This window comes from Erpetoichthys calabaricus, chromosome 2 (genome assembly GCF_900747795.2).
Source record: "Erpetoichthys calabaricus chromosome 2, fErpCal1.3, whole genome shotgun sequence".
NCBI lineage: Eukaryota > Metazoa > Chordata > Cladistia > Polypteriformes > Polypteridae > Erpetoichthys > Erpetoichthys calabaricus.
In genome coordinates, this window is record NC_041395.2 from 37,162,083 (window position 1) to 37,184,815 (window position 22,733).

A 22,733-nucleotide genomic window follows, 5' to 3' on the forward strand; every position below is an offset into this window, starting at 1 on the left:
TGCAGCACAAAGTCTCCTCTTCACAGCACAAACTGAGATTTGCTTTGGTCGACCTGTTCTGTTAAGCTGTGCTTGAAGCTCTTGTGCTGTGAGGCGCCTCTGATCACACCAGCTGGTGACCCTCACAAACTTGACTTCTGATTGGTTTGTGACTTTGGGTCTGCCAGATCTTTTACTATCGGAGTTTCTTCCAGTTGCATTTGCATTGTTGGACACCACCGTACCCACCGACACTTGGATTTTTTTAAATTTCTCTAATGAAAAGGCCTACACTTCTAAGAGTATTAATGCTCTGCCTCGTTTCATTTGTTAATTGCTGTTTTCTTGCCTTTATCACTGGCAGCACTTCACAGGGTGTAGTAACACAGCTTGTTCCCACTCTGCTTTAAGACAGACAGAGAGATTTTAAGTAATCAACAGAAGTTGGGACACTTGTGCAAATTGTTGCAAGGCTTCATTTACTTTAATTGCGTCTGAACATCTGTAAGTTGTAATCTATTAGTTGTTCCCTTAAGAAGGCCCATTTGTAATATTCTGATTTTTCCTTTTTTTCAGTTTTTGCTATCCTAAACTTTAAACCTCTGGCAGTTTATTGATTACCTTTTCACCTTTTTGGTGTTCTAAAACTTCTAACCAGTAATGTAATTATAAATAAAAATATTTAGATGAATCTGTTTAGAACAATGGGTGGTGCTATCAGATAATCCACCATTAAATACAAAATAACAAAACAGATCTCAAGTTGGTTTCTAGAGCACCGCAGGTTTTTGTTCCAAGTTAAAGACCTTATTATATCACACAACATTTTTCAGGGTTTTCATTCGTAGTTTTTATTTACCCAATCTTAGCGCCTTGGGGGCTGTTGGCGTTGCCCTCCCAATAAGATCAGTTGCCGAGTCTGATGTGCCCAGTGACTCAGTCCAAGACTCGCTCCACTTTCCTTGTGCTGACACCCGGTCGTTCACTGGGCTTTGCTTCTTTGTGTGCTTTCACTAAAGCTGCATTATTTTTGTGGTTACTGGTTATAGTCACATTTGGGGATATCCTTTTTAGTTCTATTTACTGTTTGTCATGATTATTGCTCTCGTTTTCTTTGTAATAATTTCTCATTGTAATAATAATAATTCTTTGCATTTATGGAGCGCTTTTCTCACTACTCAAAGTACTCAGCAATTGCAGGTTAAGGGCCTTACTCAAGGGCCCAACAGAGCAGAGTCCCTTTTTGGCATTTACAGGATTTGAACCGGCAACCTTCTGATTACCAGTGCCGATCCCTAGCCTCAAAGCCACCACTATGCCTCCGTAATCTTTCATGAGAGCTGTTAGCCAGGAGCAGTGTTTAAAATCTACTTCACTATTTTACTTGAGTATCATTTGAGAATATCTGCTTTACTTGCTTATAAATTCACACAATGCTTTATTTCGTCAGTCACTTAAAATCCGCCTGTCCCATTAGTGTGCTCTCTGCTGAACGAGCCTACAGTCACCGATGTGTCCTGCTTCGCACCGCATGCTAATGTAAAGTTATGTTGTCACTTAAGCATTAAATTAGAGAAGTAAATGTTCCTTATATTAGAATGAGAATATGAATATACCTACATTTAGATCCGCAATGTTAATTCCTAGTCTTCATTAGAGGGGTTAAGCACTCGTTCAATAATAAGTCCATTCTGTATCTGACTGAGAGTGCGAGCTACAATAACATCACAATTAGTTTGAGGTCCTAACACACCAAAGTAGTTGTCAGGGACTGACTAAGGTAATGTAGGTGTGCCCGCACTGGCAGTCATGATAATTTCACTCCCTGCTGGAACAACCACTGTGCTGAGCACTGAAACATATAGCAGTAATGTTAATAATATACAAGAAGCTATGCCACTATCCCACCGCTGCCACCAAATGTAACAAGGTTTGTCTTCTAAGGTGGATGGAATCCTTTTTGGGAACAAAAAAAAAACTGAATGGAGGCAGATTTCTGTTCCAAATACAAGCTGTATTCTCTGCAGCTGCTAGCACATGGTCAGGACAAAACCAAAAAACAACAATCGGACTTCCTCTCGCATATCCTCCCAGATCTTGAATGCTTAACTTTATAAACACTACTTTCTAACACATTATACTTAAAACTTAACAGAGAAATTAACATTGCAGATCTAAATGTAGGTATATTCATATTCTCATTCTAATGTAATGAACATTTACTTCTCTAATTTAATGCTTAAGTGACAACATTACTTTACACTACTACTTTAATCTGCACGTACTTTAGTGAGTATAGTACAACACCCAAAGCTCCCTTTTTCTGTGCGCAATATCACAAAAAAGATGGAAGGATCCACAGGTGATTCTGCCACACCCACTTCTTATTTAAACTCAGTTGAAGAAGACGAACAACAATTCCATGTTTAGCTTTCAGTGAATGAAAGAGTCCCTGTACCCCATGAAATGTGTTTTGTCAAGTGAAGTATTGGTGTTCAGTAAACTCTTCATCAAACCTCAAAAACACACAGCGCCCAGGGCTGTGGCTGTCCTGCGTTTCATCTTAACAGAATGTCAGAATCGTGCGTGGGTTACTATGGCAGTCCGTTTTAATATTTAATACATTTTCCTTGATTTCAGCAGTTACAACGCTAATATCGCCAGTTTTTAAATTTGATATCAAGCTTTTAAAATTTACTATTAAGCTTTGGAAATTTTATATCCAGTTTTTAAAATTTGATATTGTGTTTTTGAAAATTAATTTTAAAAAAAGAGAGCTAAAATACTAATATATTGTATTATGGTGGGCCATTAATCCATTTTTCATTTTGTATATAACTTGACATCATGCTTTTAAAATTTGTTAGAGCTTTTGAAATTTGATAAAGATTTTGAAATTTGACGTAGCTTTTTTGAAATTCGATGTCACAGTTTTAAAATTTGATATCACGGTTTTGAAATTTGATATCAAGTTTTTAACATATGAATGTGCTTTTCTTCATCTATTTCTCGCATACGCAATACAAGTGTCGCACATTCCCCCTCCTAATGACAGGATACATTTAAAGGTCTCACATAACCATCTGGATCGCTTTTGCCGTCTTTTTTTTCATTACAAATAACTTTTGTTTTTAAATTTTGAACATCTCTATCCCTCAACTCGCAAAACAGCGAAACCGGATGTTGTTTTCTTACCGTTATGATGTCTCGCAATGCCCCCTAGTGGAACCTTCCAGATTTGCATAAAGCACGCGCGCAAGGCTAGACAGTACAGCGCCGGCACAGCAGCAGCGTCCTATGCTCGGCAAGGTGACTTGCGTTACGCAGTTCAATTACTGATTAAAGCAACGTGTAACCTAACTCAGTACTTATTTTATTTAATTATTTTTATTAAGTACGAATACATGTGTTATTTTTTAATGCCAGCAGCACTGGGTGCAAGGCAAGATGCAAACATAACGGGTCAGTCCTTTGTGGTGCTCAACCCCAGATCAAGTAGATAGATAGATAGATAGATAGATAGATAGATAGATAGATAGATAGATAGATAGATAGATAGATAGATAGATAGATAGATAGATAGATAGATTATTAATCCCAATGTAGAAAAAGAGCTAACAGAACCCAATAAATAAAGTGTTAGTATAGCTAAGCATGCACCCAAACTAACCCAGCTAAACTTATTTATAAAACACAAAAAATCTATCACAAGCGTAATGCTTATTTTTGAATTTACGTTGGACGATGGTGACGTTTAACTCTTTTTGTGTGAACTTTAATGACGTCTGAGCGTTGTGACAAAGAAGAACTCCAGAAGATGACTAGCACAGGTATACGCAGATTATTAACAAAGCAGATTTCTGCCTTAAGTGGGTTATTCACGTTAACCCAGTTACGTGTGTGCGTGTAAATGCACGGGTCTCTCTGCTCTACTGCGTGTGCCCATCACATACCCGCCTTGGTGTTTGTACTGCTTGAACTGTGCGTTCGTGTTTTGTGTGCCTTTATTGTGCTTTTTTCTGGTGTTGTACGCGTCATTAATATAAATTATAGCACCGGGCTGTTTTAATATATGGGCACAATGGGCGCTGGCCCATCGTAAAAAACTGCTACTAAAAAAATAGCAGAGTACTGTAAATGTTTAAGAGCAAGGCACCACGTGTGGCGTGAAAGTGGATTAGTACATTTATTTTAAAATGTCTTTGCACAGAGTTCTTGTGGGTCAAGCAGTGAATTATTAATTATAATTATTCCTATTATTTTTTTTTACTAAATCTTATTTTCCAGGTTTCTTTGTTGATAAGCTGTGGTTGAAGAATTTATTGATAACAAAACATGTAGCGCGCACGCCAAAACGACTGATGTAACAACTAACAAAGTGGCATTTTTGATACCATTTTTACAAAGTTTACTGTCCGCCGTCAATCACAGAGCACCCCAGTTAGACGACTGTAATAAACACACATTCAAACTCAAAACGCAGACATCATCACATCGCTGTGTGTTGACGTCGTGCAGCAATACAGTCTTATGATTCGGCGGAGTGGAGTGAGAATGCGGTTCAAAGTAGAGAAAGAGCTTTCGCATGCAGCTGAAGACACACCAATGCTGAGTGCCGTGATGCAAACATGGCTCTGACATGCAGGATACTAGATGCGTGTTTGTGGAAGCCGCCACCGTCTTTTTCTAGAGCTTTTTTCCAATTAGTGTAGCTGTGTTTGGTGAATATGTCCTCGCGGTCCGAATTGGAAACACTAAATTTGCGGCAGGCAAAGTAAAATCTGCCATCACGGACAACAGAATATTCAAGCCATGGACGAGACTGATACCAGCTTGCACTAAAACATCCGAGTGTCTTTCCGAATGCGCGCTTGGGATAATTAATTAAAATGGGCTGGGATGGGCTATCCATATTTAGCCTAAGTCAGGCAGACCAGACTGTATATTTTGTTGAAGGCAGAGGTTTGGAGTACCTGACACGGGCGCAGAGCTGGAGGATTGTGTAGGCTTATCTACATCTTTTGGAGTTTCAGTTCCCGACGTGGGTGTGCTGTGCTCCGTGTTGGTAGCAGTGGTGATGGGCTCAACCATGGAGCCAGCAGCTTGCGGAGAGACAGAGGTTGAAGATGTCTGCTTTTTAATAAGCCAGCTATGGCAGCATTAAGAAGAAGGACACCTCACGCCTGGACAAACTGGTGAGGAAGGCAGGCTCTATTGTTGGCATGGAGCTGGACAGCTTGACATCTGTGGCAGAGCGACGGGCGCTCAGCAGGCTCCTATCAATTATGGAGAATCCACTGCATCCACTAAACAGTATCATCTCCAGACAGAGGAGCAGCTTCAGCGACAGACTGCTGTCACTGTCCTGCTCCACTGACAGACTGAGGAGATCATTCCTCCACCAAACTATGCGATTCTTCAATTCCACCCTTGGGGGGTAAACGTTATCATTATATAAAGTTATTGTCTGTTTTTACATGCATTTTTATTACTCTTTATTTTAATATTGTTTGTTATTAGTATGCAGCTGCTGGAGTATGTGAATTTCCCCTTGGGATTAATAAAGTACAGTATCTATCTATCTATCTATCTATCTATCTATCTATCTATCTATCTATCTATCTATCTATCTATCTATCTATCTATCTATCTATCTATCTATCTATCTATCTATCTATCTATCTATCTATCTATGCATAGCCTTTGGTGTTACCAACCAGAAAATAAAAGAAGAATGGAATGTATACGTTGTTTTAATTAAAGAATGTGGTCAATAGGTTCAAAACGTGCTGCAAAATGTGTGGCGAAGTGAACTGTGAGCAGCACGGTGCCTGTCTAGTGGAGGAGACACTGACGGATGCGCCCCAAATTCAAACGGGCCGATTGGAAATCAACTCAGTTTTGAAAATCAAATGTTATTCTTCTCCAGAGTTTTCATTGGACAGACAGAGCATTTCGCAGGGGGGGCATGGCTTGTCTCTGGGGGGGCAGTGCCCACCCCAGCCCCCCCGTGGTCACGCCTCTGAAAACTGATGTGGTCTGGGGAGGAGATCAGCAACTGTGGCCGGTAAATCTAACAAGTCAGGTGATGTGATGTCGACTTAACTCACTTCTTAAAACTGCCAACCTTTAACTGTTTCTTTTTGTCTTAAAGAGCTTCATTCACAGTTCAGTTTCTTCTCGTTGGCTTAACCATTTACCAGTTAACACTGGGATATGCATAACAAACGAACCAGTCGTTCACTGTCTCACATGGCTGTGTGTGTATTGATTGTCTGTTTTAATTACATATACCTGGAGAGAAATAAGAGAAATGTGGCGACTTACTTTGCATCACAGGTTCACATTTCCAAAATATTCCAAGGGTGTTTCCTTTTCCAGACAGCTAATAACTGGCTGCCAGACAGAGCCAGTGTTGGCTGAAGGTTTTACAGGTACGCCTAACTCAGTCCCCTGGCTTTTTTTTTAACGCAGCAACAAACATGGATGTTTTTTGACCTCACCTGCATGTTGATTGTGTTTTATTTTACATGACAAAATGGAAAACAAAAAAGGCAGAGATTGCAGTAGTACTCGCCAAACCTGTTAACCATTCAAAAAGCATGGGCTTCATCAGGTAGCACGTCGTTGGCTGTCAGAGAAAGGGGTGAGCACAACTGTGCTGGAGGGGCGTCATGACGTTGGCAAATGTGACAGGACCAGTGAATTTTCAGATGGGCAGAAGACGAGATCAGCAACAGCAGTCGGCAACTCTGACGTGCCCTACAACTAAAAGTCGCATAAAGTGACATCAGCTTTAGTGCAGGTCTGTACTGCTCCCTGTGCTTCAATTGTAGAGCCATAAAAACAATTGCATTATTCATATGTACGTGTAAAGTGCTGCTAATCTAAATGTTGGCTAAGTGGATAAATAAATGTTATTTGTTAAAACATAGATTCTAATATTTTAATATGTATTTTTCTCCCCAATTAAAACTTCTAAAGACATAACATGATGTAACAGATTGTACATGTGCTCTGTAGTTGCTCTCATGATTTTGATAACTGTCCACCATCATCCATCCATCTGTCCATCCCATTTAATCTAGTTTCAAGGTTGAGAATGGGAAAATTAATTTTAAATTAATTTGTGTCACCATACATTCATGTACCTCAAAATTAACTGGTGACATTAAAATGGTCCAATATAAGTGACTATTGGTGTGTGCGTGACATGCAGTGGTCCAGTGCCCCATCTAGTGCTGTTTCCTGCCTCATTCTCAATGCTGTTGTGATATTCACCAGTAACCTGAGACCCTGAACTAGATAAGAGGTGGTTCTGGTGTGACACAAAATCTGTAATTCTGTGTCTATATTTCCATTATACCTTGCTCAAGCCAAACAAGATGAATTTAAATACAGGATACTTCCATGGGCAAATTTTAACATTGAAGCATTCTGTTTTCCTAAATTGTAATAGTAATCAAAGCACAGTGACATCGGTTGCACGTAGGACTAAATTAGTTTACAGCTTGGGGAGAGAAGACATGCAGATGCCTCAAGCTGTATTTATTACTTTATAACCTGTGAACAGACACAGATGCCATGGGATTAGAGTCAATTGCGAAACCAGTTTCCAGCTTGGGACAGGAAGGCTATTAAAACATCAAAAATGTTATTGTTTAGGAAACGGATTAAAGAGTTTGAGCAAGTCATATTGACAGCCAGCCAATCAGGTGTATTTAACAATCACATGTCGTGAAACACCTGTGGAATTTTATAATAAATATGAAGGACTAAACAACAAGACAACAGAGCAGCGACATCAGAAGAAGGTCCAGCAGTAACATCAAGAGGAGACGACAGAATGACACCAAAAGAGGTCGCCAGCAATGTGTGACCGTTTTCATCTGATCATCAGCTGAAATGTTCCATGAAGATTGCTTGCTAAATCAACACCACCCTGGGACATTCACCTTTGACATCTTTAACCGTTCGTAATTTTTTTCTAAAGATTATATATATGTAGACTTTGCTATCCACATTTTCTTTTATGCTTTTCTCTACTGGTATTATTGTTCTTTAATACATACCACGGCTTTTAACTTAATATAGTTTGTCTTTATATCTAGAGTGACTGAAGTAATGAAGGAATATAATAATAAAACTGGAGCAGTCAGAAGTTTGCCATGCGCGCCGATCTGCAAGGTTTATTAAGGCTGAGGATGAGAGCTCCATCCAATAGTAGGGAACAGTACATAAAGTAAGGCATTTTTGGTTTATAAATGGCCTGTCACCAAGAATGTTGAGCCTTTGAATGTTTAAATGTAATCCTAGAGGCCAAAGTAATATTTAGATCTCAGATAAATTTAAAACATTGCTTGTTGTTTGTGCAGATAATAAGTAAGTCTCTTGGAGTACTAGGGAGAGCGGACTGTGTATGTGTTATTCATACGGTACTTGTGTGGGTTAAAGTGCTAGGGAATAACGTGCACGTGTATACGTTTTTCATACAGTACTTTTGTGGTTAGGGTCTCTGTGTATGTTTATATCTATGTAAGGTGCAACAGTAGACCAAAAAACCTGATGAGTTCACTTATCTCTGAAGAAAATAGGTAAAGTAGAGTTAAGTAGAGGGAAATATCTCGCTAATACAGCAGGTCTGAAAAAGAACACATGGACTTTTCACTGTTCTATTTTTTTCTCCCGTGGACTTGCTTTCTTGTATTGCTTATCAACTAATACCATAAGAGTTTACCTCACTAATCTATTTTTGGGATCCATCACTTGTTGTCAGTAACCTCAGTCAAAAACTGAAATGATTCATCAATTGAAAATCAAAGTTTTGTAAGCAGTCTAATACCACGAGTGTTCATCACTTAGTGGATTACATTTTATAATTCAGATCAGCTTCTCATACGCTACCTGATTGATATGAAGGTGGCATGTATGATGGAGGTGGAGGTACTTGCATTGCCTCACCAGCTTCAGGATATGCAAAGGCCATGTTGGTATAACTGGATTGTCCGACTTCTGTTTTGACAGCATCTTTTTCAGAAAGACCTGTGTCACTTTTAGTCTCTGCCATCTTGGCTGGGGTTTATCCTTAGATTGTTCCTATAAAAACAGAACAAAAATGTTAACCCATAAATGAAAGATAACCTAGAGCATGGCCAACTCACTTTGGTATGTGCCTTGATTGAGGAAGTCCACACTAAACTTCACATTGCAGGTCTTAGCATCTTCATCATTGTGTTTTGGAGTATCACGTAACAAGGCTCATTAGGCAAGTGTACATGTAGCTGAAGGATGTTGGCTTGTTTAGATCAGTAAACTGTTTTGGGTGCCCATCTTGCACAAACTTTATGGTACCCCAAGTCATCGTGGAGATAACTTGCATCATATGGAGATCCATAGCTGATATCCAAATGTGCAGCAACACTGGACAACATAATCTGTCTTCTTTGATTAAGGCATTCACCCTGTCGACATGGGCTTGTGTTGATGGTCAACACTTGATGGTTACACTTGTCCTGCTTTAAACCTTTCTAATTTTTTCACTTCTGTACTGAGCCAACACCCATCAGTGAATTTCAGCAGGTCTCACTCCCTCTGTCCAAAGAAATCTCACTATGGTGTACTGTTCAGCAATGGTGCAATCCCACAGTGGAGCATCCATTTTCATTTGACCTTGGCTTCAACTAGAGAACAGCACTGTGTGAGATCAAACTACCCACAAGCCATTACAAATGTGTTGTATTGCATTAGCTTCTGTCTGTTGTGGTTACTGTGTAATTTTCAAATAACTAACTAAGATTTACCCTCATGTATGGAATATATAATTAACAAAGGCATAAAAAATGTACTTCGGTGGGTTGGCGCCCTGCCCGGGGTTTGTTTCCTGCCTTGTGCCCTGTGTTGGCTGGGATTGGCTCCTGCAGTCCCCCGTGACTCTGTAGTTAGGATATAGCGGGTTGGGTAACGGATGGATGGATGGATAATAAATGTAAAGAAAAGTAATGAAAAAATAAGGGGAGAACAGGAAGAGAAAGGGCAAATGTGAATACAGATGGATGGAAAGCAGCTGCAAAACATGTCAATACATGAATACCTGGGAGTAATAATAAGTGAAGATGGAAAGATAGATGAAAAAATTGGAAACGGAATAAGCAGGGCAAATAATGAATATTTTTAAATTATCAAATAACCTAATAGGGGAAAAAAATGAAGTTAAAAATGAAGATTCATCTATATAAAAACCCCAAAGTGTATGTACCAACTATATTATACACTGCAGATTCTTGGGTAATACTGGATAAAGATCAGCAGTTGAAATGAAGTATTTAATCTGAGTGGCAGGTAAAACAAAAAGAATCTGTGAAGAGCTGGACAAACACTCATGGAAACCACAGAAATTAAAGAGCTACAGTGGAATGGACACATAATAAGGAGAGGTGTTTGAAATGAAGGGTGAAGGGAAAAGACAGAGGAGAAGACCCAGAAAGCTGTGGGAGGAAAATGTCAAAGATGCAGCAAAAAAGAGGAGGGATGACCATGGAACAAATGAAGATCCTGGCAAAACAGAGAACAAAACATAACCAATGACTCAAGACCCCAACACCATAAGGAGAAGATAAAGTGAGTGAGTAATCACTGCAGACCGAATATTGTAATCCAACATAGATGGAGCGCCCCCTGTTGGCCACAATTTATGCCTCTGATCCTAAAAAAGCTTTGTGGCTTCTCCTTAAAAGCAGCAAGATTGCCTTCTGCATAATCCAAAAGGAAGAACTACATGTCATCATCATGTCACTAAATTTCATCCTTGCTTGCACACACCTACTCAACTGACTGTCATTCTTCCATTCCCATCAGTGTTTTGCTCTGTGGAAGTGTTCATATAAAGATACTTTCCCCTCTTAGGTTCTTTTTATGTTGGTGGACAATCCAATGCTGGAAATGTCTCAATTATTATGATCCTTGATTTACAAGTGCGCCCCACAGTACTTACTAACTTGACATTCACTAACACAACACATCACTGCCACTGCTGGGGTACAGATCAAATACAAAGCAAATATTCCTAAACATGGGTCAAGTGTCAATTGCTGCCCCAAAGAACTACCCCTGAAAGGGCTAAACTTTGGGATGCCATAGTGAAGGCCAAGAGCTGCTTCAGGACTTTGCAGATTGCCACCTTTGAGAGGGCTGCACATATCGCCCAGAGCAATTTGGCCAAGGTTGGCTACCTTTACTTCAATATCTTAGCAGGGGTCAGAGACTAACTACCTCCTCGTTACCCCTGATGGTCCTGCACAATTCTAACAGAATGAACACAGCTCACACCTGAACAAGCATGCAAGGCAAACTCCAACAAGGCCAGATCACTGCCTTCGAAAGGGCTAAACAACAAAATCACACAAACGAGCACATGGGGGCAAATTATATCGATAAACAAGACAAGTTTCAGCGAGATCATATACAAACTTTAATTTTATCATTACTTATGTATATTTGCAGGGAAACCGGGCATTAAATACTAGAAGTCAAAAACAGAAGAAGAAAACATACAACCTGAGCAATTCAAGTCAATGTTCATAAAAGCGGTAACTGATTTGGGGGTCCATGTAATTTAAAGAGCCCATTCTTCTTAATGCAGCTGAGGTGCTTACTTAAAAGTAGGCACCACATTCATGGTGTAGTCTTTGTCGCTGGGGTGCATTTTAGGTTGCGATGCATTTTGTTCTCAGACGGCATGTTGTTTCAGTGCATCTTCTGAACAGCCACCGTCCTCTGCCTCTCACAACAACGCCGCACTCCCGTATTCAAAGCTGTGTGTCGTCCCCCCTTTTCAACTGCCTCACACCTGCCTCTGTCAAAAGCCATTAAACGTTTTTATAACATGCCTTGATGTTTGTTATAAGCATGTGACCGTATGGGTAATGGGCACTGGCTAGGGGTCCATGATGTTTCTGATGCCTATGTATGTTTCTGTTTTGCAATCAAAGCAGGGGCTGCAGCACACTACTTTGTCTGGGGTCCTATGATGCTAGTAAGATGGCCCTGTAAGAGACAATAATAAAAAATAAATAAATCAGGTGACTTGGAATTTACTTGCAGTCTTCCCTATCTGTCAACCTGGAGTTATTTTAAGCTAATTATAAGATACAAGTTAAACAACAAAAGTCCCCAACAGCCCCCATTTCACATTTCCTAACAAACATATCCGGCACGGTGGCGCAGTGGTAGCAATGCTGCCTCGCAGTTAGAAGACCTAGGTTCGCTTCCCGGGTCCTCTCTGCATGGAATTTGCATGTTCTCCCCATGTCTGCGTGGTGGTGCATTGGCAATCCTAAATTGTCCCTATCCCTTCCCGAGATTTGTTTCCTGCCTTGCGCCCTGTGTAGGCTGGGATTGGCTCCAGCAGACCCCTGGTACCCTGTAGTAAGGATATAGCGGGTTGGATAATGGATGGATGGACACATACACACTGTATACCAAATGTCAACATAAACACAATAGAAAAGGTATGTCAAGTGTCCACTGTTCTACTGAGGTGCACATCTGTCATGTGACGTTTTGAAACGGCTGCCAACGCACAGCCCGACATTGCAATCAGGACAGTAGAAGCGTGCTTCTTTGTGCATTTTTCTGTTGCTTGCACGTGAGACGGTAGAATGTGAGTGTCTGATCCACACAATCGAAGTGCCCCTTGTGTTATTGTGGGCTACCACAGCACAAGGTTTAGTGACTTCGACATTTGCCCCGACACAAACATTGACAGTTGCTGCATTATGAGCAGTGCTTAGGAGGCTAACATCTTCATTGCCCTTTCACTTCATTGCAATCATTTTATCTTTTCTCAATGCTGAAGCTTCATATGACCGATTCCCATCAGGCACATCACAGGAATTCAGTGGTGCAGTACTACATGCATCAGTTTCACTATCCGTGTCAACGTCTGATGACCAGTTCTCATTGTCATCCCTATCGCTGGATTCAAGTAATAGTTCAGCTTGTTCCAAAATTGGATTTACATTTTTTTGGTTTGTATTTAATTGTGTGTTTTGATTGAAGGCTCAGAGTTACCATATAGTGGTATATCACACTGAAATATTCATAATTATTTTTCAGCATTATGTTATTTTATCCACTAGATGGCAGCAGGATACTCTCTCAAGCGCTGTTCAGTCTTAACTCAAGGGACACTCGGGCTTAACCATTTCTACATAGAATTCAGAGCCTGACAGACACAGACAGATGTCACTGTTATTTTCCTGCCTTATGCCCATGGCTACAAGTGTGGTGTAGTGGTTAAGGTTTTGGATCTCAAACCCTGAGATTGTGAGTTCAAATCCTGAAACTGACACTGTGTGACTATGAGCAAGCCACTTCACCTGCCTGTGCTCCAATTGGAAAAACTAAAGAAATATAACCAATTGTATCTCAAATATCTTAAGTTGCCTTGGATAAAAAATATTAAGTGAGAACCCAGTAGCATATGGTACAAGGTGAGACTCATCCCAGGATGGGATGTTAATGCAAAACAAAGCACAATCAGACTGATAATCAGACATGAGACCACAACACTGATCAACCTGTCTGGAAATCAATTATTTTAAATATTACTTAACTTGAGAAGAGAAATAAAGATCAGTGAATGGATGAATCACATGTGTCTTCAAATATGTTTCGGTCTGAAAATGTAATAGCTACGTGTTTTTCCATTTAATTAATGCACATACATTTATTTCAAATCCAATGCTTAAATATTATATGAAATGTTATTTTAGGTGTAAACTCCGACTCCGATTTCAAATGCAAAGTGGTAAGATCCTCTAGAAGTTTCCAATACATTGTATTCACTGTCGACCTTGCAAGCCCACCCTTGCTACAAAATTGAAGGGGATGAGAGTAGAACTGCAAGATGAGTCCCCTCAATTACTGTGTTTTGAAAGCCCTTCATGACCATCTTTTTTTATATATTGTGGAAGGTGGCCCGGACACGGACAGGCAGACACCGATGGTTCAAGCACCAACACACGTTTATTCATAATTAAATAAAGTACAGTGCACACAACCCAGTACTCCCGTACTAATCACCCTTTAAGTCCTGGCCTATCACAATGCCCTTCTCTCTTCTTGACCACCTCCACTCCTCTCCTCCGAGCTCCATCCTCTTCCACCCGACTCCAGCCATCGAACGGAGGGAGGCAGCCCCTTTTATCCTCACCCGGACATGCTCCAGGTTCCTCCTGATGAACTTCTGCCTGCACTCCCTGGTGTGGTGGAAGTGCCGGCTGTGCACCCGGAAGCACTCTGGGTGTCCCTGGTCTTTGTCCACCCAGCACTTCCGGGTGTGGCGAAAGTGCTGAGGACCAGGGCTCTCCTGGCGTTTGGGTGCCCCATGGTGGTGACCACGGGCCCCTATAGGGTTGAGCTTCCATGCTCCTTTCCCGTGGTCCCCATAGCCACCAGGGTGGTCGCCCCTCGTGGTCCGGAGGAGGCGTACTCCCTTCTTTGGTCCTTCCGGGCATCCCGGCTGGTTACTGCCCCCAGCCGTTCGCCACAATATATAATGTTCAAGCTGACCTCATTGTTAATTTCATCTAGTCAAACACGACCAGCACGTTGTGTCATCGATAATGTATATTAGGTGGGCCCACTTGATGGGTACAAAAAGCTTCCTGTCCGTTTTTGCTTACCACCAATGCATAATATTTTTTGTAGAAACAGTGCTGATTGATTTATTTATTAACTACTGTCTGTGAACAGTTTAGGTGCTCTCAGAAAATGAGATTTATGTATTGTTTATTTATTTTCAGGAATGTGAATCTGAGGGTCACCTTCTGGGCTCATCAGAGGTAAGCACTACCACCCTGGGATTACCAACTCGTCTGTCTGCATCTCTGTTGTTAGTCATTAGCACTTAAACATAAGTAACATGACAGTTATAATTGTATACAAACCCTCACTTATTCTGTTTTTCTTCTCGGTACTCAAATGTGGCACTTGGTGCCATGGCCCACCTGCCAAGTTGTTTTGCCTGCCTAAGGAAAAGTCATCCCTGATGGAGGATCACAGGAATCATGGGAAAGAGGGGTCCTTTCATCGGATTGGCTGGCCCAGCACTGTTTCAGCCGTGGAATGGCCAAATGGGGGAGGCAGCTTGAAGGATGAGGTCTCCAGGACTCTACACAAATCCAAATCTTATTATGGGATATATCATCTACTGTTAAATTCTGCTCTGTACTTCTAAAACTTATATTTTTTATTTCTTACTATATTGAGAAATTGTTCTGTTCTGTGTACTGCATTGTATTGTACTGACCCCCTTCTTTTGACACCCACTGCACGCCCAACCTACCTGGAAAGGGGTCTCTCTTTGAACTGCCTTTCCCAAGGTGTCTTCTATTTTTCCCTACAAGGTTTTTTTGGGAGTTTTTCCCTGTCTTCTTAGAGAGTCAAGGCTGGGGGGCTGTCAAGAGGCAGGGCCTGTTAAAGCCCATTGCGGCACTTCCTGTGTGATTTTGGGCTATACAAAAATAAACTGTATTGTATTGTATTGTATTGTATTGTATTGTATTGTATTGTATTGTCTCCTTTTGCACTCACAGCTCAGGGAAATCATCCATTGAGGTCAGCTTTTTGCTATAAAAGCAGGCTGTTCCCAGAAGTAGGTGTTTCATTCAGCAGATGAGCTATCAATGCTATGGAGCTATGACCTTGAAACCCAACCGCTCTCCAGTGCCATTAAACTGCAGCCTAAGGCTAGACTATGCGTTTGTTTTTTTATCGTGCCATTGTGCGCTTGTTAATTTTGGGAAACTTTGGTTTTGGTTTGGTTGTGTTGCCACCCTAACATTTCATCTTGACTCCTGTCTTACCATTAACTGACAACAATATCTAATTTAAGTTATATTATCTTAAAATAATTGTGTTTGCTAAACCTTTTCTAGTTACATTTGTAAGATGTCACACTAACACAATTTATATTGAAACAAAGCAATCAGATTATTTTCTTTCAACCAAAGCATAATCCATCTCAGGGACTGTTGTCATTACTCACTTAGTTTATGTTAATCTCGCTCACAGTTAATACTTTTCTAATGTTCAGAATGCAGTATTCTCATTTTTCCTATATATAAAGAAAGCTGATTTAACTTTAAATAATCAAGCTTTATAAATATGACTTTCCCATATTTGCATAAAGTACAATCATTTGCATAAAGGCCTGCCCCTTTTGTTGATAGCACATTACAAGGGATTTCCACACCTTTGTATAATTTGAAAGAATGTTAAAGACTTTTAGTAAACTGATTTTACTTTCAAATGCCTTGGGGTTTTACGGGGTTGTGGAAGGTGAGACTTCTTTTTGATACACGTTGCTCGCTCTACATCAAGAAAGCATTTTTTAAATTAGTTTCAAAACAACAATGTAATTACATGAAGAATGCAATCAACCAAAATATAACTTACTAGGACATAATCAAACAGGTTTGATTGTTCGCATTAGGGAGGGTTGGGCTGTCCCTGCAGGAGAGAGGACCACCACATGAACCAATGAATGCTCATCTAGACGTACAGTGTAGCAGACGAGGTGTAAGCAACATGCCAACCTTGTGAACTATGAACCTCACAAACAGAAGAGAAGCTCTTCTGTCTGATGTCTCATATTTTACAAACCGTAACAGGAACAATCCGTGAACGAAGCTCCAGCTCCTTGCTAGCGCTGTGGCACCGTGTAGTTAAAGTTAAAGTTTTATCTGTATAATATAATAAACATATTTTTCGCCTTAAAAATGATATCATCATCATATGTAAATACGCGCTTTATAAAGTGACTCAGGTTGTGCAATATTATAACTGTATCGCAAGTTTATAGTGAGGTAATTGTACTTATAAGTACAAACAGTTCTACAAGGAGCACTTGATGGACTGATTGAGTGCGTTTATAGTTCTTGGGATGAAACTGTTTCTGAACCGCGAGGTCCGTACATTAAATATTCTGAAGCATTTGTCGGATGAGAGCAGTTCAATAGACAGCATGGCTGAGGCAGCATTTGCTTGATGCTGTATATCGATAATTCTCTTTCTGATTAGCTGCTGTAGCGCTGTGATTCCACACTCAGATACAGTGATATAAATACTCCGAGTGGTGCAGTGAGAGTAATATGGAAAAAGATGATCCGATGTTGCAACCCCTAACGGGAGCAGCTGAAAGAAGAAGAAAGTGCAGTGAGAGTAACAATGCTAAAGCAGTTATGGTATTTGGAATAGTTTGACTATTCTGTGGACCATTATATTATTACAGGTTAATTACAATCAGATGCCTTAAACTAATAAACAATATACGGTTAATTTCAGTGTATTTATAAAGCTGCGTCAGGGATGTGGATCTAAAAAAGAAAGGATAACCACACAAACAGTAGCACTGCTTTGATGCTGGGTGCCACCAGTCTGCAAAACCGGGCGGAGAACTTGCGTACGACAGGGTATGAGCTACCGTGGAAATGTGCGTGGCTTTACGCCAAGTTTAGGTTTTATACATCATGATTTGAACGTGGAAACATTCTTACGCAACATTTTTGTGCGTACGCACCGTTTATACATGAGGCCCCTGCTCTGTCAGGCAATACGCTATTGGCTGTCAGAAAAAGGGGCAAGCACGACTGTGTTAGAAGATCGTCACTCGGTCTGCAAATGTGACATGGGCTGCGATTTTCAGTTTGGTAATTTGACACAGTTTAGTGACAAGATCAGCGACTGTGATCAGCAAATCTGACCTATCATGACAAAAAGTCAAGTAATGTGACATCGGCTTTAGTGAACCACTACACACATCATCAACCTTTTGTGTTCTATGCATTGTTTAGATCAAACCACTGTCTACAATGTTCATTAATACAATATGTAGTGAAATAAGGTTAAGTTGGATTGACTTAAGGAAATTATGTCTTCTCAACATAAAATGTTTCATGTAGTTTAAATTTAATGATATGGATTTAGTTACTTTAATTCTACATAAAGGCATTTATTTAAATTACTTTAACTACGCTTTCTGAACACAAAGTAAATGCATCAACTTAAAAATAATGGTTCATTTTAAAACTACTCAGACTAATTGAACCAGTGTCCATGATTACTTAACAAATCATTTTTCAATTTGTGTTTAAATTTATTTTCACTTTCAGATATCTTGATTCAGATAACTTCTATTGCATGTCAAAACTGGAGACACTGTAATCCTACTGACACGCCATCTCCGTTAGAAAACCTGAACCTCCCCATTATGTTTACTTGTATTTTGTAAAATAAGACACAAACATGTCATTCTGCTGAACACCCCTAACTATTCCTTTAAGCAAACTTTTGAGTTTTGTATACAAAGGTTTGGAAGTGTTGGTGTGCTACCCAGGACTGACTTTTGCATTGCATCCACGGTGGGTACTCAAACTTCTGACACTGTTAATCATGAAATCCTCCTGTCACATCTCTCTGACGTAGGGACCTCTGGCTTAGCCCTTCAATGGCTCACATCATATCTCTCTAATAGGCAACAGTTTGTCACACTCGGCCGATATAAATCCTCCACCTCACCTGTGTCACGTGGTGTCTCTCAGGGTTCAGTCCTTGGGCCATTACTTTTTTTACATTATATCCTTCCTTTGGGTCAGATTATTTGCAGACATGGCCTTAACTTCCACTCTTATGCAAACGATATACAGTTATATCTTAGTACAGACTCCCCTACAGATTCACCTCTCAGCACACTCACTGACTGCATCATTGATCTTAAGCTATGGATGGAAAATAACTTTCTCAAACTTAATGCCAATAAAACTGAAGTGTTACTGGTAGGTCCAAAATCCCAACTTTCTAAGGCATCCAACTTCTCTGTTTCTGTTGATGGTACACTTGTCAAACCTGCTCCTTGGTGCAATAAAAAGCCTGGCCTAAGCAAAATAACTTAGGAGTGGCACTGACAGTAAACAACCCTGAATTTCTGGAATACCAAAGGCTCATGACCTTAAAGTTACTCTTGCTACAGTAACACAGGCTAAGTTCAGGTTTACTTTATCTTTAGTGTCTTGCTAGGAAGTCTACTATACATTCAAGATTTAATTTTTTTTTACATGTTAGGAAGGTTTTCAAAGCACAAAGAACCAACTTCATATGCGAAGAACTTGTCTGAGAATGATGTGGTGCCGTCAAGCAATTGCTCAATGAGGAACCACACAACTCGCCAGTAAAGAGCCAGGATTGTTAGGAGTGTAATGTGTGAACTGCTACTCACTTGAATTCAGCTCCACTGACAGATTGAGGAGATCGTTCCTCCCCCAAACTATGCGACTCTTCAATTCCACCTTGGGAGGGGGGAGGTAAACGTTAACATTTAACATTATACAAAGTTATTGTCTTTTTTTTTCACCTGCATTATTATCATTCTTTAATTTAATATTATTTATTGTATCAGTATGCTGCTGCTGGAAAATGTGAATTTCCCATTGGGATTAATAAAGTATCTATCTATCTATCTATCTATCTATCTATCTATCTATCTATCTATCTATCTATCTATCTATCTATCTATCTATCTATCTATCTATCTATCTATCTATCTATCTATCTATCTAATTAAAAGACAATGTGTGTAGTTTAATTAACTTCATTATGCTAAAATAAAGCACTGTAAATACATTTAGGAAACACAACACATTTGAATTAGGATTAATTTAATATATACTGCTCAAAAAATTAAACAAACACTTTTTAATGAGTGTATAGCATCATGTCAATGGAACTTGTGGGCTATTGATCTGGTCAGTTAAGTAGCAGAGGGGGTTGTTCATCAGTTTCAGCTGCTTTGGTGTTAATGAAATGAACAACAGGGGCACTAGAGGGGCAACAATGAGACGACCCCCAAAACAGGGATGGTTTAACAGGTGGGGGGCACTGACATTTTCCCCTCCTCATCTGTTTTTTCACTCGTTTTACATTTGGCTATGGTCAGTGTCACTACTGGTAGCATGAGGCGATATGGAACAGGTAGTCCAACTTCTCCAGGATGGCACATCAATACGTTACATTGCCAGAAGGTTTGCTGGCACAGTCTCAAGGGCATGGAGGAGATTCCAGGTGACAGGCAGTTACTCTAGGAGAGCTAGACAGGGCCATAGAAGGTCCTTAACCCATCATCAGGGCCAGTATTTGCTTCTTTGGGCAAGGAGGAACAGGATGAGCACTGCCAGAGCCTACAAAATGATCTCCAGCAGGCCACTGGTGTGAATGTCTCTGACCAAACAATCAGAAACAGACTTTGTCCTCTAGTGGGCCCTGTGCTCACTGCCCGGCACTGTGGAGCTCGATTGGCATTTGCCATAGAATACCGGATTTGACAGGTCCACCACTGGTGCCCTGTGCTTTTCACAGATGAGAGCAGATTTACCCTGAGTACATATGACAGTAGAGAACATGGAGGAGTTTCCAGGAGACAGGCAGTTACTGTAGGAGAGCTGGACAGGGCTGAAGAAGGTCCTTAGCCCATCAGCAGGACTGGTATCTGCTCATTTGGGCAAGGAGGAACAGGATGAGCACTGCCAGAGCCCTACAAAATGACCTCCAGCAGGCCACTGGTGTGAATGTCTCTGACCAAACAATCAGAAACAGACTTCATGAGGGTGGTCCGTGGGCCTGATGTCCTCTAGTGTGCCCTGTGCTCACTGCCCGCTCAGCACTGTTGAGCTTGATTGTCATTTGCCATAGAATACCAGAATTGGCATGTCCACCACTGGCACCCTGTGCTTTTCACAGATGAGAGCAGGTTCACCCTGAGCACATGTGACAGGCGTGAAAGGGTCTGGAGAAGCCATGGAGAATGTTATGCTGCCTGTAACATCGTTCAGCATGACTGGTTTGGTGGTGGGTCAGTGATGGTCTGGGGAGGCATATCCATGGAGGGACACACAGACCTCTACAGGCTAGACAACGGCACCTTGACTGCCATTAGGTATCGTGATGAAATCCTTGGACCCATTGTCAAACCCTGTGCTGATGCAGTGGGTCCTGAGTTCCTCCTGGTGCACGACAATGCCCGGCCTCACGTGGCGAGAGTATGCAGGCAGTTCCTGCAGTTTATTTAGGTGGAAAAAGTGAAAAAAAATTGGATGCAAAGATTTTAATGTGCTAATAAGGTCCATATCACTGGGAGGTTTTTTTTTTTGTTAAAATGTTTTATATTTGCAAAATAAATTATATATGCAGGACAGAGGAAGGTGCAGAGTCTGATACTGTGACATAATCAGCAATCATGGGCACATACTGTGTATTCTGCCAAGTTCGTAAATATAACAATCCAGAAGTCACAACCAAATTTCCAGTAATATTGAAAACTACACACCATTGTGTGCAGGATTAAAATGCAACAAACCCTGATGTGCTGTGGTGCCCCCCTTCACGTCACTGCCCACCGGTAGGTCTGCGCAGGTCGCTGCTCCTGCATCTTCAAGAGCAGCATGAAGTGGTTTACAAAGGCATTCAGCGACACTTTAACATTCGATCTAAAGAGACGATGCTATTTTTGTTTTTCCGGGCACGTTAAAAAGAAATCATTTATTAAACAGCACGAAATGTGTACGCCCTTCTCCGTGTCTTCTTAACGTTTCGTCCAATGCAGCAGACCCCACCCCCAATTTAAATTCGTGAATGCATTTAACGCGCAGGTGTCTGGGATGTGTGAGGTAATCCTAATTCCCGGAGGAAACGCACGAGAAGAACTTGCAAACTTCACATTAGCATCCGCCACGATCACCATATTAGTGCATTAGATGAACCGGGAATCCTGGCAGAGGAATTATACACACTCCACTCGCAATGAAATGACATAACCTAAATTGAAACCTTTAATTGAGCTACAGCTTTATATGCCACATGGAACTTCTGGAAAGCCGTTATAACCGAGAATAAGAAGTGCCATTGAGACGAGTCAACCACGAGATGGGGACACCAGGCGACACCCCGCGCCGGTCTGATACAGAGCAGCACGTCCAGCTAGCTGCCGGACCTTTGAGTGTAGCAGCAGTCGAGACTCTCTTAAGGATGTCCACATGAAAATGGAACATGCACAGCTCTATAGCAACTTCAAAAAGGTCCAAAGGCCGCCAGTTTATTTTATTTCTAACCACACCTGAGCAATTGTCCAGTCTGTCCATTATAGTTCTGTGCAGACAAAGTTTTCCTTTACTTAAGCATTTGCTTTCCTTTTTTAACACCTACTATAGGCAATCTATTTATTTAAAATTGTCAGTGAATCGCTCGGACAATGAAGACGGACATAAAACCCCCACGAGCCTTACCTGAGTACGCCCTGCGCCGCTCTTCACTCTCCGCCGCACTAGCGTTTAACTCAAGCTGACTGGTCCAGGAAGGAGGAACAAGGAGTAAGGTACCAAACGTATTACCGAAAGCTGTCAGGACAGTTCCTTTTCCCGAAGTCTTGCGAAAAGACGTGAAGTACTTTCGATATGAAGAAAGCAGGTGGGCGGTGTTTGGGCCCCCCAGACACAAAATCGCTGAAAGGTTGAGACGAGTAGCGCCGGCTAATTAAAAAGGCATTTTTGCGATCACAGTTTAAAGTCATTAAATAAAAGCACAAAAGACTGACGTATAGCCATTTCAGAAAATTAACTTTCGGAAGGGCTTTCTCTAAGAGACATTATTGTAACCATAAGGAGACTTTCTTCTTTATTTTGTCAGTGAAGTGCTTAGAGCTGAAG

The 22,733-nt window shown here is 40.8% G+C and overlaps 1 protein-coding gene across 1 annotated transcript in view; it reads right to left on the reverse strand.

Moving 5' to 3' along the window:
* si:ch211-284o19.8 (protein lifeguard 1) overlaps window positions 1–22,459 on the reverse strand; it is a 42,675-nt gene extending 20,216 nt beyond the window's left edge. Inside the window, exons 1-2 of the mRNA XM_028793593.2 lie at window positions 22,314–22,459; window positions 8,884–9,075 (exon numbers count right to left, since the gene is read on the reverse strand). Of these exons, the coding sequence (XP_028649426.1) occupies window positions 8,884–9,046 (163 nt within the window). The 5' untranslated portion in view covers window positions 9,047–9,075; window positions 22,314–22,459. The remainder of the gene's footprint in view (window positions 1–8,883; window positions 9,076–22,313) is intronic.
* Between the last annotated feature and the right edge of the window lie 274 nt (window positions 22,460–22,733).